Source organism: Piliocolobus tephrosceles, chromosome 8 (genome assembly GCF_002776525.5).
Source record: "Piliocolobus tephrosceles isolate RC106 chromosome 8, ASM277652v3, whole genome shotgun sequence".
Classification (NCBI taxonomy): domain Eukaryota; kingdom Metazoa; phylum Chordata; class Mammalia; order Primates; family Cercopithecidae; genus Piliocolobus; species Piliocolobus tephrosceles.
In genome coordinates, this window is record NC_045441.1 from 95,166,206 (window position 1) to 95,178,695 (window position 12,490).

The 12,490-nt window shown below is 38.8% G+C and overlaps 1 protein-coding gene across 4 annotated transcripts in view; it reads left to right on the forward strand.

Annotated features, from left to right (window-relative positions):
• GSAP (gamma-secretase activating protein) overlaps nucleotides 1-12,490 on the forward strand; it is a 107,313-nt gene that overhangs the window by 38,549 nt on the left and 56,274 nt on the right. For 2 of the 4 annotated variants that reach the window (XM_023192525.3, XM_023192526.3), the window contains exons 9-13: nucleotides 2,976-3,080; nucleotides 3,495-3,554; nucleotides 5,289-5,332; nucleotides 6,232-6,317; nucleotides 7,415-7,495. In XM_023192525.3, the coding sequence (XP_023048293.2) occupies nucleotides 2,976-3,080; nucleotides 3,495-3,554; nucleotides 5,289-5,332; nucleotides 6,232-6,317; nucleotides 7,415-7,495 (376 nt within the window). The remainder of the gene's footprint in view (nucleotides 1-2,975; nucleotides 3,081-3,494; nucleotides 3,555-5,288; nucleotides 5,333-6,231; nucleotides 6,318-7,414; nucleotides 7,496-12,490) is intronic. The other 2 variants (XM_023192527.3, XM_023192528.3) reach the window with 1 other exon arrangement.

A 12,490-nucleotide genomic window follows, 5' to 3' on the forward strand; every position in this document is an offset into this window, starting at 1 on the left:
GATTTTCTTCAATATTTAGTCTGCATCAAAATTGTCTCTGAAGATTTATTGTTTCTCTGAAGATTTTAAAGTTAAATGAACAAATTGAAACAGAAAATGGCACTTATAAATTGTGTACCAGCTATTGAAAGCCTTGAATCAAGAATCCTGGCTGGAAAATTGCCAGGAGAAAGTGTGTCACTGAAGCTCTGGGCTACCATTGTCCTGCAGGGGCTAAGTGGATGGGAGCACAAGGACAGACAGGGCCAGGGGTCAGAAGAGGGTCAAGCCCAGGAGGAAAGATCAAGGCTGAATCCCAAAGCTAGTGATGAGAAATTAGAAGAGAAATAAATAAGCAAGTTGGGGTCAGGAACTGGGAATGAGCATAGACAGGGGACTGACTGGTTAGAAGAGGGCTTGAGAGCAGAGAGAGAGAGGCGGACAGACACACACTGGGAAGAGTGATGGAGAGGACACCTGTCAGCAGCCCAGAAAAGATTCTGCCATTCAGGATGGTACAGCTTTAGCATTCCTTAATTCACATGTGTTCTTCCAAGAAGTACTTCTGCCCTCATTTTTAAAGGCTTTGATGATAGCTTCATACAGCATAAGTATAAGACTATCTCTATCATGCAGGGATGTTGCAAAGAATATGCAATTCCACATATTCTTCGCAACATCCCTGCATGATAGAGATGGTATTAGGCTTATCCCTATTTTTACAGAGAAGACAGCAGCCAAGACTCACAGAGGTGAGGTGACTCTAGAGAGGAACAAAATTGAGATTTGAACCTGGGTATGCTACAATCTGACATTCATGTTCTTGTTAGTACATACCTTTACCCGGAATGGTTCTCAAATCTACTCCAACTCAACAAATTTCAGAAAAATGATTGCCCAAAGTTTAGAGACAGATAGGTCCTCTTGGATCTTTTCTCTGGCATCACTTTCCTCTTGTCTAAATGTGATGGACAGGGTAAGCAGGAAATAGTGGTTTACAACTCTTTATGCCACATGGTTCCCCTCAAGTTCCAAGTTACCATGGGTGAAGAAATCCCTGTGAGGATTAAGGAGAGTTTAAGCGTGAACATGGACCAGTCTGGTGTTTCTTTTTTCTTCATTTCTTCTACCCCAAGCTGTCTTTATTCTTTACTCTTTACTCATCTATCTCAATGTAGATTCCTTTTGCTTAATAAGCATTTTGAGGAAAGTTAATTCTTAACTGCTTCTGTTAAATTATTTTGAGGTCAGCTGATGCACTGAAAGGGCACTGGGAGGATTCCAGGACATAGATTCCAGACCTTGCTGAACTAACTATGCGGCCTAATCTAAGTGCTGAGAGCCTCAGTTTTCTTACCTGTTAAGGGATTGAATTGGATGGTTTCTAGAATCTCCTGATTTTAAAGTTCCATAGTTCTCACTTTGCTACTTAGTAACCAAATATTTTATACTTATAATATCTTTGGCAATTTACTCTTGTACACCTTATTTCATTTTCTGCCTTTTGTTTTGTTTTGTTGTTGTTTTTATTATACTTCATGTTCTAGGGTACATGTGCACAACGTGCAGGTTTGTTACATATGTATACATGTGCCATATTGGTGTGCTGCACCCATTAACTCATCATTTACATTAGGTATATCTCCCAATGCTATTCTTCCCCTCTCCCTCCACCCCACAACAGACCCTGGTGTGTGATGTTCCCCTTCCTATGTCCAAGTGTTCTCATTGTTCAATTCCCACCTATGAGTGAGAACATGTGGTGTTTGGTTTTCTGTTCTTGCGATAGTTTGCTGAGAATGATGGTTTCCAGCTGCATCCATGTCCCTACAAAGGACATGAACTCATCTGTTTTTATGGCTGCATAGTATTCCATGCAGGCATAAAAAAGGATTTTTTTCTTTTTTTGAGATGGAGTCTTGCTCTGTTACCTAGACTGGAATGCAGTGGTGTAATCTCGGCTCACTGTAACCTCCATCTCTTGGGTTCAAGTGATTCTCCTGCCTCAGCCTCCCAATTAGCTGGGATTACAGGTGTGCACCACCATGCCTGGCTAATTTTTGTATTTTTTAAGTAGAGATGGGGTTTCACCATGTTGACCAGGCTGGTCTCGAACTCCTGACCTCAGGTGATCCACCTACCTCAGCCTCCCAAAGTGCTGGGATTACAGATGTGATCCACTGTGCCTGGCCCATTTTCCGCCTTCTGAACAAACATTCCTTGAGCACTGTTACATGCTAGAAACAATCAATGCATTGGTAATAGAAACGTGTTGTAGAAGAGTGTGTACTCTTTGCAGGAGGCTTATAGCATTAATTAAAATGTAATTGTCATAGAAGCATGCCAGTGCACCATGGGAAAACAGGTGAGGATTATATTACATCTTGGGAATGTGAGGGAAGGCTTTGTGTAGAACACAATGTGTAAGTCAGGCCTTGAAGAATGAGTAGTTAAGTATTGCTGAGAGATGGGCAATATCATCGTACTCATCATGGGAGACATTAAGGTGAGAGGCATGCCCAAAGCTGCATGGTTGGTTTATGGCCAAACTGGGGTCATTGTCTACTACTTTCCACTGCCAGGCCTGAGTTTTTCCTTGGCATCACAGCCTTTGTCTTTGGTAGTGGAGGGTTCTTGTCTGCAGAGGCTTGACTTGAGAGAGTTAGGTACAGAACAGTAAGTTCCGAATCTTCTATTAATGCAGCTATTGATTTGTGGGAGGTGTGGTGTTGTCTTCAACAGCCTCAGCCTGTCTGCTAAACTAAGAGCAATAATACAATCATATATTATAAGTGGGAAGAAGAGGAGGCAGTGAAATGATGTCTTAAAACATTTCTGGAAAGACTGTGTGTGCTAGGGGTGGGGAGCTTCTAACAGTGAACTGTGGAAATATGTACATGTATCATAAAGATAGACATGGAAAATAATTATGAATTCCAGATATGTTCTCCTTTAAAAGTTATTCATACCTTTTTTTTTTTTTTTTTCATTTTTAGGTGATTAAAAATTCTGGCCATCTCCCGAGAGACAGAATAGCTGAGGATTTCGTTTGGGCTCAGTGGGATATGTCAGAACAGAGATTATACTACATTGACCTGAAGGTAAAAAAACTAGTTCATGGACACTCCTTTTTTTTTTTTTTAAACAAAAATATTAATTTTTTTAGAGACAGGGTCTTGCTCTCTTGCTGAGGCTGGAGCCCAGTGGTGTGATCATAGCTCACTGCAGCCTTGAACTCCAGGGCTCAAGTGATCCTCCCACCTCAGGCTCCTAAAACATGTATTACAGGCATGAGCCATAGTGTTGGCCCCAGCACTTTTTTTTATAAGAACAATTTGATTTTGACATTATTACTGCAGTTCACTAATTACTACATTTTCATTGATGGAAATAGTCAGTGAAGTTTTATTAAACATAATGATGAAAAGATTTTCGTAATTGTTTGCTTCTTGACTGCTTCCTTTTCTTTTTTTCCTGGTTTTTAAATAAATATGCCATTCTGTTTTCTCTTTTAGAAATCAAGGAGTATCTTAAAATGTATCCAGTTTTATGCTGATGAGAGCTATAACTTAATGGTAAGTCCAGAAAATGATCACACTACAGGAAAGTTTATGATACATTACTCTTTTTTTTTTTTTTTTGAGATGGAGTCTTGCTCTGTCGCCCAGGCTGGAGTGCAGTGGTGTGATCTCAGCTCACTGCAAGCTCCACCTCCTGGGTTCACACCATTCTTCTGCCTCAGCCTCCCGAGTAGCTGGGACTACAGGTGCCCACCACCCTGCCTGGCTAATTTTTTTGTATTTTTAGTAGAGATGGGGTTTTGCCGTATTATCCAGGATTATCTGGATCTCCTGACCTCGTGATCCGCCTGCCTCGGCCTCCCAAAGTGCTGGGATTACAGGCGTGAGCCACCACCGAAACATTATCCTCCTTTAAGAGAATTGTTATTATAAGCAGCATTTTAGCATTCCTGATGTTTGTGTTAGTCACTCGTATGAGCAAGTAAAATTAGTTCTTGCCATCTCCAGGCTTCCACTCTATAACAAATCCAGTTCATTAGGTCCTTAAAAGAACACACACCAGAAATGTCCGCTAACTGAATGCTTCACATCAAAGAAACACAATAGAAGGTATTAGGTTGGTGCAAAAGTAATTGCGGTTTCTAATCATTTAAAAGTAATGGCAAGAACTGCAGTTACTTTTACACCAACCTAATAATTTTTGGGGTCTGTAAGAGATAGCTTTAAGGGGTTACAAGTTACTTGACCCAAAAGGACTTGTGAGGATGGTGGATTTGAGAATAAAGAGACAAGTCAATGAGAGGGTATAGTTTAACCAAAATCTAGCATTACCCCTGAAAAAGCTATCTGGAACATTAGCATTGTGTTGCATCGATGGAAAAAAAAAAAAAAAAGCTTCTAAAAATAGGAAAATTTAAATTTAAGAATTTGAATTTTTAAAAAGATTTTTAAAAAGTTAGCATTGTGGTGAAGAGTCCTTAGTATCTTTGTGATGGGCAATACAGTGTTGTTTTGGTTTTTTTTTGTTTTTTTGTTTTTTTCTTTTTTAGACAGAGTCTCACTCTGTTGCCCTGACTGGAGTGCAGTGGCATGATCTCTTCTCACTGCAACCTCTGCCTCCTGGATTCAATCAATTATCCTGCCTCAGCCTCCCTAGTACCTGGGATTACAGGCACCTGTCACCATGACCAGCTAATTTTTGTATTTTAGTAGGGATGGGATTTCACCATGTTGGCCAGGCTGGTATTGAACTCCTGACCTCAAGCAATCCACTTGCCTTGGCCTCCCAAGGTTCTGGAATTACAGGTGTGAGCCACCATGCCGGTCTGTTCTTGAGTAGGACTAATGTTGCTGTCTAATACAGATTGTTATGCCGTTGCAAGAATTACACTTACCCATCCTGCGCTTCTGTTGGCTCATCTACTCTCCTTCTAAAGACACCCAGTCTTTCCTTTCTTACTCAGTCATCTATGTCTTGTAAAAGATGGTTGCTTCCCATTGGTCTATTGTACAACCTGTTTTTGATATTCAAATCTAAGACAAAGTTTGTCAAGCATTAACTCTTTAAGAAATAAATAAACATCAAGCTCATGATTGTATGTAAACTCCAGAGTATTTTCAATGGACTTTCTATGCAATGGATTTGGAGTATAACCTCTGAAGATAATGATGGTTACATTTCATTATTAGGGAAGCACAATATTTTTCTGGTTTACTTGGGCTTGCTCTGGTTTTCAGAACTGTCATCACTTTCATTGTGGGTTCATTTTCTTCTGATTTTTTTGACAGTTTGAAGTACCCTTGGACGTATCATTAAGCAACTCGGGATTTAAGTAAGTTATTCATAGGTCGTTACTAATTTTTATAGATACTTGTGGGCAAAATGATTATATTTATTCCTACTTTATGCTATGCAGATAAAAAGAGAGTTTGATATACTGTGTCCATCTTTTTTTGTATTCCCATTCTCCATAGCAAATACAAACAACTTTATCAAGCATGAACCCAGGATTTTACATATAAAGTCAATTGTATTGATTTTCTTAGCCATTTATTTCTGTAGTCCATCTCCATTTATTTTGATATATGGATATACCCTTCTCCCTGTGATTAAATAGAAGGATTCGATGGGTCAGAGAGCTACACTGAGAATCAAACATCGAAACCCTTTTTATTGCCATCAAAGAGGATGTCACAGGTCAATCCACTTGTAGCTCAGTTGAGTTTATTGTTTTTTTTCTGTTTTCCTTTTTACACAAAAGACAAGGGATTTTCCTTTTTCCACTCTATTTTACATGTAGCGGAAACATGAGATGCTTCTGAAAAAGTAAGCATAAGGCCATCAATGTGTAGAAGACATGAAGATCTTTCTAAATTAGAGTAATGATGATAATCCTGAACTGTTAAGTATTTCACTAGCTTTATTTCGTCATATATGAACATTTAGCTGTGCTTACTTTGAAACTAGTATGTGCATTACTCTATATCAGAAAAGTTATAAAAATGTAAGATGAAAGTAATATTTTTCCTTATCATTAGGCTAATGCCATTTATATACCATGTATTTTGAAAAAACTACAGAATTTATTAACCAAAAAAAAGTTATCTACTTAAATTTCTCAGGAATGTGTTTCCATTTCTGTGGGTATATTATTTAGTGGTTACTCACATCCTTTATGAAGGGATGTATTTTTAAATGCATACAATAATTTCTCATTCTTTGTGTTCTTAGACTTGTCAACTTTGGATGTGATTATCATCAAGACCGAGAAAAATTATCGAAACACCTGACTCTGTGTGTTTTTACCAACCGTACAGGTAAACTAGGGTTATATTTATCAATTTATTCAACTGTACTTGAATTCTAGACAAAATTTACTCATCCTTTAGCTATGTGGAGTCTGAATATAGAACAGATCTACATTTTTATGTTGGTGATCATATGGATTGTCATATATCAAATCATCTTCATTAATTTTAAATATACACTGTCTATATTGAGGAAGCCACAGTTGTTATTAACAGCAGAATTTTTCTTCTAGTAGTTATTATTTGTATGGTTCTAACAGAGAAGATGGATTTGTATTTAACCAATCTACATTTTCTCACCTGCTTCATCTTTTAACAAATGGCAAACAGCGATAGCTGTGCTTTCTGGGTCAGGCTTACTGATGTGTTGGGTTCTAAACTTGTGTACCTGGCTTTAAGAGCCATGCTGCAGCCTAGTGATGTTAACAATCAGAGCTTGACATAAAGTTATTAATGTGAAATATTTTGTTCCTTAATACCAGTTTTTATAGATAGAAAAAAAGCAGAGGGAAAAGAAGAATACCTAAAGATGAGAGAAGATGAATATGATTACATTCAATAAATCTGGTGAAAAACTGCTCATTAACCTTAATAATCATCTAAATAATCAGCTCTGATAACTACATGTAGTAGCCATTTTTAATATCTCAACTTTAATGGACATTTACTACTTGAGTTAAGTAGCATTTGGACTAAAATTGTATTCCTTTGAAGTCAAATTATTGTGGGATATTCACCCATTAGGCCAACATGTATTGAGCACTTACTGTTTGCTAGGTGTTGGGGATATGATAAGTAAAACTGCCCTAATCTTTATTAGCGTAAAGGTTACTATTTGGCGCAGATTTTAGACATTACACAAGTGCACACTTAGTATTTAAATAGAATCATATTATGAATGAGCATTATAGAAAGTCATGAAAACTTATGATGGAGGTTTAATAGAAGATACTAGTATCTTCAACCATGTTCTAGTTCAGCCAGTCCATCCTTGTTTCTGCCTCCTTCCAAGATATTCCATCCCATTCCATTCTTAGTCCTGAAAATTGCCCCCTTTCCCACTTCATTCCTGCATAATCCATTCTCCCTTTTCCTGTCCACCTCAGGTATCCCTCAGCTGTACTCATCCCTTCATGCACCAGTCCTAGAGAGCTCAAGGAGGTGGTATTTTCAGTGGAGACTTGAAGGTTATGTATGAACTAAGACCATGTCAGTGAAGTAGAGTGAGTGTGAGAGAGAAAGCTGGAGAGAGAGGCAGGGGCCAGGCCATATGGGACCTTGTAGATCATGGGAGGATTTTAGACTTTATCCTAAGAATGATGAGAAGTCACTGAAGGGTGTGTTTTGTTACTATACAATTTATTTTGAGAATGCACAAGCTCACTGTAAAGTTCAAAAATACAGTGAACATCCATGTACCTTTTACTTATACAATCATATTTATAGTATTTGCTTGATCATTCTCACTATATATATGTATCGTTTTATTTTTTGACCAAGTCCATTCAAAAGTAGGTTGCAGACATCATAACACCTAACCACTAGATAATTTAGCACACACCTCCTTTGATTAAGGACACTTCTATATAATCTCTGTTCCCTTATTACTGAAATAAATTATCACATTAGTCAATAAACTTTATTTTTCTATTCAAATTTTCATAATTTCTTCAAAAATGTCATATATATGTATATATGTGTGTATATATAAATAAATATGTATGTATATAACTTGTAAAGTCAGGATTCCATCAAGATTCATGCATTACATTTGGCCATTTAAATCTTCATAGTCTGTTAATGTACAACAATTCCTACGTCCTACTCCCTGCCTTTCTTTTCATTGACATATTGAAGAGTCCAGCCCATTTGTCTTGTGGAATGATCCACATTCTGGATTTATCCAATTGTTTACTTACATAGGCATTTAACTTTTTCCTCTATACATTTCCTGTAAATTGGAAGCTCCGCACAACTGAGTAAAGGCACAGTTAGACATAAGTTAAGCATTTTTAGTGAGAATACTTCATAGGTGATGTTGTGAACTTCGCTTTTATCAGATCAGGAGGCCTATAATGTCAGGATGTCTTACTGTTAGTGATGCTAAGTCTGGTCGTTTGGTTAAGTGGTAACCACTGTATGTCTCCCTTATGAAGGCACATTTTAACCTCTGAATTAGTAATTTGTAGGAGGGTACTTTGTCACCATGTGACTATTCTATTCTCAGCTTTTCACCTGTCAGTTTTAGGATTCACTGATACTCCTTCACCAAAGCATCTATGCAGGCAGTGACATGATTAGATACATATTTTCAAAAGATCACTGTGGCTGCTATATGGAGGATGGATTGGGTCAGGTACAGTGACTTACGCCTGTAATCCCAGCACTTTGGGAGGCCAAGGCAGGTGGATCACCTGAGGTCAGGAGTTTGAGAGCAGCCTGGCCAACATGGCAAAACCCCATCTCTAGTAAAAATACAAAAAATTAGCTGGGTGTGGTGGCTCATGCCTGTAGTCCCAGCTACTCAGAGGCTGAGGCAGGAGAATCACTTGAACCCAAGAGGCAGAGGTTGCAGTAAGCTGAGGTCATACCACTGCACTCCAGCATGGGCAATAGAGTGAGACTCCGTCAAAAAAAAAAAAAAGATGACAAAAGATGGAGGATGGGTTGGAGGAGGCAAGAGAAAAAGTGGGAAGATGAGCAGTTAAGTCTAGTCCTACATTTGAAATAAGGGTGAACTAGGATGGGCAGTACAGGTGAAAAGATCTAGATGGGATTGGGATGCATTTTAGAGATGAAATTAAGATAATTTGCTATAAATTACACGGAAGAGGAATGGTTTTCAGGTTTCTGGCATCGGCAAATGAGTGAACAGTAGTGTAGTTTACTGAGGTATAGGGGTTTTGATGGAGCTTAGGAAGATGGTGAATTTTGTTTTGGACATGTTGACTAAAAGATCTGGAGCTTAGAAGAGGGGTCAGGACTGGCAATGAATAAATGTGGAAACTGTTAGAATATAGCTGGCATTTGAAGCCATGGGTGGGGGGAGTATTTGGTCAGGAGGGAAGACACTTATGAATAAGATCTGGGAACATAAATATATAAAGGTTAGGTGGAACATCCAAAGGAAAAGGAAAAAAGAATGGAGAGAGAGAAAGGAAAAACCAAAACAAGTCTGGTATTGTAGTAGCTGAAGGCACAGGGTAGTTTCACAAAGAAATGACTGAATAGGTAGTGAGAGGTGGAGTCCACTGTGTCTAGTAGCATGAAGATTACTGTGAGCTGTTTGTGTTGTGGAATTGAGGTGAAATCTTGACTATGCTGGGTTAAGTGGCATATGAGAATTGAAAAAAGTCACAGCAGCATGTGTAGATGTGAGAGAGGCAGCAGCTGGACAGGAAAATAGGATTTAGGGAATATTTTAAGACAGTAGAGACTCTAGGATGTTTGAATGCTTACAGCATATGTTGAGTGGAGAGGAAACAGGACAATACATAGCAGAGAGGAATAACTGGTACAGTGAATTTGCTTAGAAGGTGGAATGGGATCCAGAGCTCACATGGAGGGATCATGGTGGGTTCTTCCCTGGTACTTTGCTTTATTTATTTATGAATGAGGCGGAGTCCTGCTCTGCTCTGTTGCCCAGGCTGGAGTGCAATGGAGTGATCTCAGCTCACTGCAAACTCCGCCTCCTGGGTTCAAGTGATTCTCTTGCCTCAGCCTTCTGAGTAGCTGGGATTACAGGCACACACCACCATGACTGGCTAATTTTTTTTTTTGTATTTTTAGTGGAGACAGGGTTTCACCATGTTGGCCACACTGGTCTCAAACTCCTGACCTCAGACGATCCACCCACCTCAGCCTCCCAAAGTACTAGGATTACAGGTGTGAGCCACCGCGCCCAGCCCCTGGTACTTTGCTTTAAATCTGTTGGATATGAACAATCATTTTAGGCTTTAAACCTGTGTGGCTTTTTAATTCCTTTTTATATTTCCACAGGCATTTCTCATGACCATTACTAGCTGTAAGTTATAAATGGGGCTAATTATGACGTATTTAATAAAATGTTAGGTTTATCTGACATAAAATGTGGAAGAGTCTGTTTTTTCCCCTTCTCAGCAGTGTGTGGAAGGGTAGAAAACAAACTTCACTCTTCATAATCAGCTTTGAAAAAATAAAAAAAAAACCTGTTTCAAATGAGATGCTTCCAGATTTAAGATGAAACAAGCCAGAGAAGCAACCTTTTGTTTTTTGACTAATAAATTGTTCATGTGTTTCCCATATTACTCTTCAAAAGTGTTTTTTTTTTTTTTTTTTTTACCTTTGTTGTTAAACAAAATCTATTCGAGCAAAATAGGATTGGAGAAGGAAGCAAAGAGTCTAAGCTACATGTGACTCCCTCTATAGTAGAAAGCTGAATTCTCCAGTGGCATGGAGGCCAGAAACTGGTTCAGGAAAGGAAAGCTGATAGACTTAGGCCCTTATACAAACTTACTTCAAGTATTTACATTAATGATGATGATATAATAATATTTGACATTTTGCTGTCACATTTTGGTCATCAGAAGCTATTTTGTCCTTTCAGCATTACTTTTTACATTCTTTTTTTTTCTGAGACGGAGTCTCGCTCTGTCGCCCAGGCTGGAGTGCAGTGGCCGGACCTCAGCTCACTGCAAGCTCCGCCTCCCGGGTTTACACCATTCTCCTGCCTCAGCCTCCCAAGTGGCTGGGACTACAGGCGCCTGCCACCTCGCCCGGCTAGTTTTTTTGTGTGTTTTTTTAGTAGAGACGGGGTTTCACCGTGTTAGCCAGGATGGTCTCGATCTCCTGACCTCATGATCCGCCCGTTTCGGCCTCCCAAAGTGCTGGGATTACAGGTTTGAGCCACCGCGCCCGGCCCTACTTTTTATATTCTTGAAAACATTTGTCCTGAATTTCCCAACACTAAGAAATAAAGACGGCTGTCTTCCAAGGAACTAGAGGTTACGATCTGGGTGATGGGCGTGCTCAGGAGATTGGTGGTGGGCAAAAGTGCTGCTGCCACTGCTGCTGTCAGGCCACTTGTGTATTATTTAACATGAGTTTATATAGATTTTTCGAATAAAAAGGATAAATCAGACTTTCTAAGCATTGAAAGCATATCTTACTATTTCCCTGTCTAAAAGTCAACTCTGAAGCTGTAGTGCTGTCGTGTGTTCTAAGTCAGTGGCTGTAATTCTTTCTCGTGCACCACCTATTGGGAGGGTAGTGAGTAGGAAAGTGTGTAAATTCTCCTTCCTATTCATATAACTGCAAGAGTTGCTCTTCACAAGTTCCCATATTAGGCCTATGTTTTAGCATTTTATAGAGCTTTTAAATAATTGCTCCAATGAGATAATTTCCCTTGGAAAACTTTGTCCATGATAGTTTTCATTGTCCAAATGATTTCCCCAAGGCTAGCCAACGTTGAGATGTTATCTTCATCATTGATGAATTTCAGTAGAAATCTTTGGATACACCCTTAAGAGCATGCTTTATTTTTTTCAAACTGTGACTTCCTCCAGCTTGTAAATAGCAGCAAGACTGTTATGGAATAATAATACCAGCTAACCTTTATAGCCAGATATAACTTCTTTGCAACTAACAATCTAACAATAACAATCTCTTTATACACAATATCTTATTTAATTATATCACAAGAACCCTATGAAATAAGTTCTATATTTTCTTTATTTACAGATGAGGAAACTGAGGCTTAGATAATTTAATTAACTTGCCTGAGGCAATAGACTTAGTAAACCAAAAGCAGGATTCACATCCAAATCTGCTGATTTCAAAAGTGGTTCTCAACCTGGGTTCACGTTAGAATCATTTCGTGAGCTTTAAAAAATACAATACCTGAGTCTCACACCCCCAGAGATTCTGACTTAATTCTTCTGAGGTGGAACCTGGGCATCTGTGATCCTGGGTAAGTTTAATGTGCTGTCAGGGTTAAGAACCAGTGCTCTAGAGCTGTGTTGTCCAGTATGGTAGCCACTAGCCACATATGGCTATTTACATTTACACTAATTAAAATTAAAGAAAAAAATCCTGGACTGACTAGAAGCAGCTAATGTGAGCCACTCTCACAGGGAAGAACAAAAGGGGTGAGTAAATGCAGGGCCTTCAACTGAATCATCCAGATGTTCACATTGGGACTAATC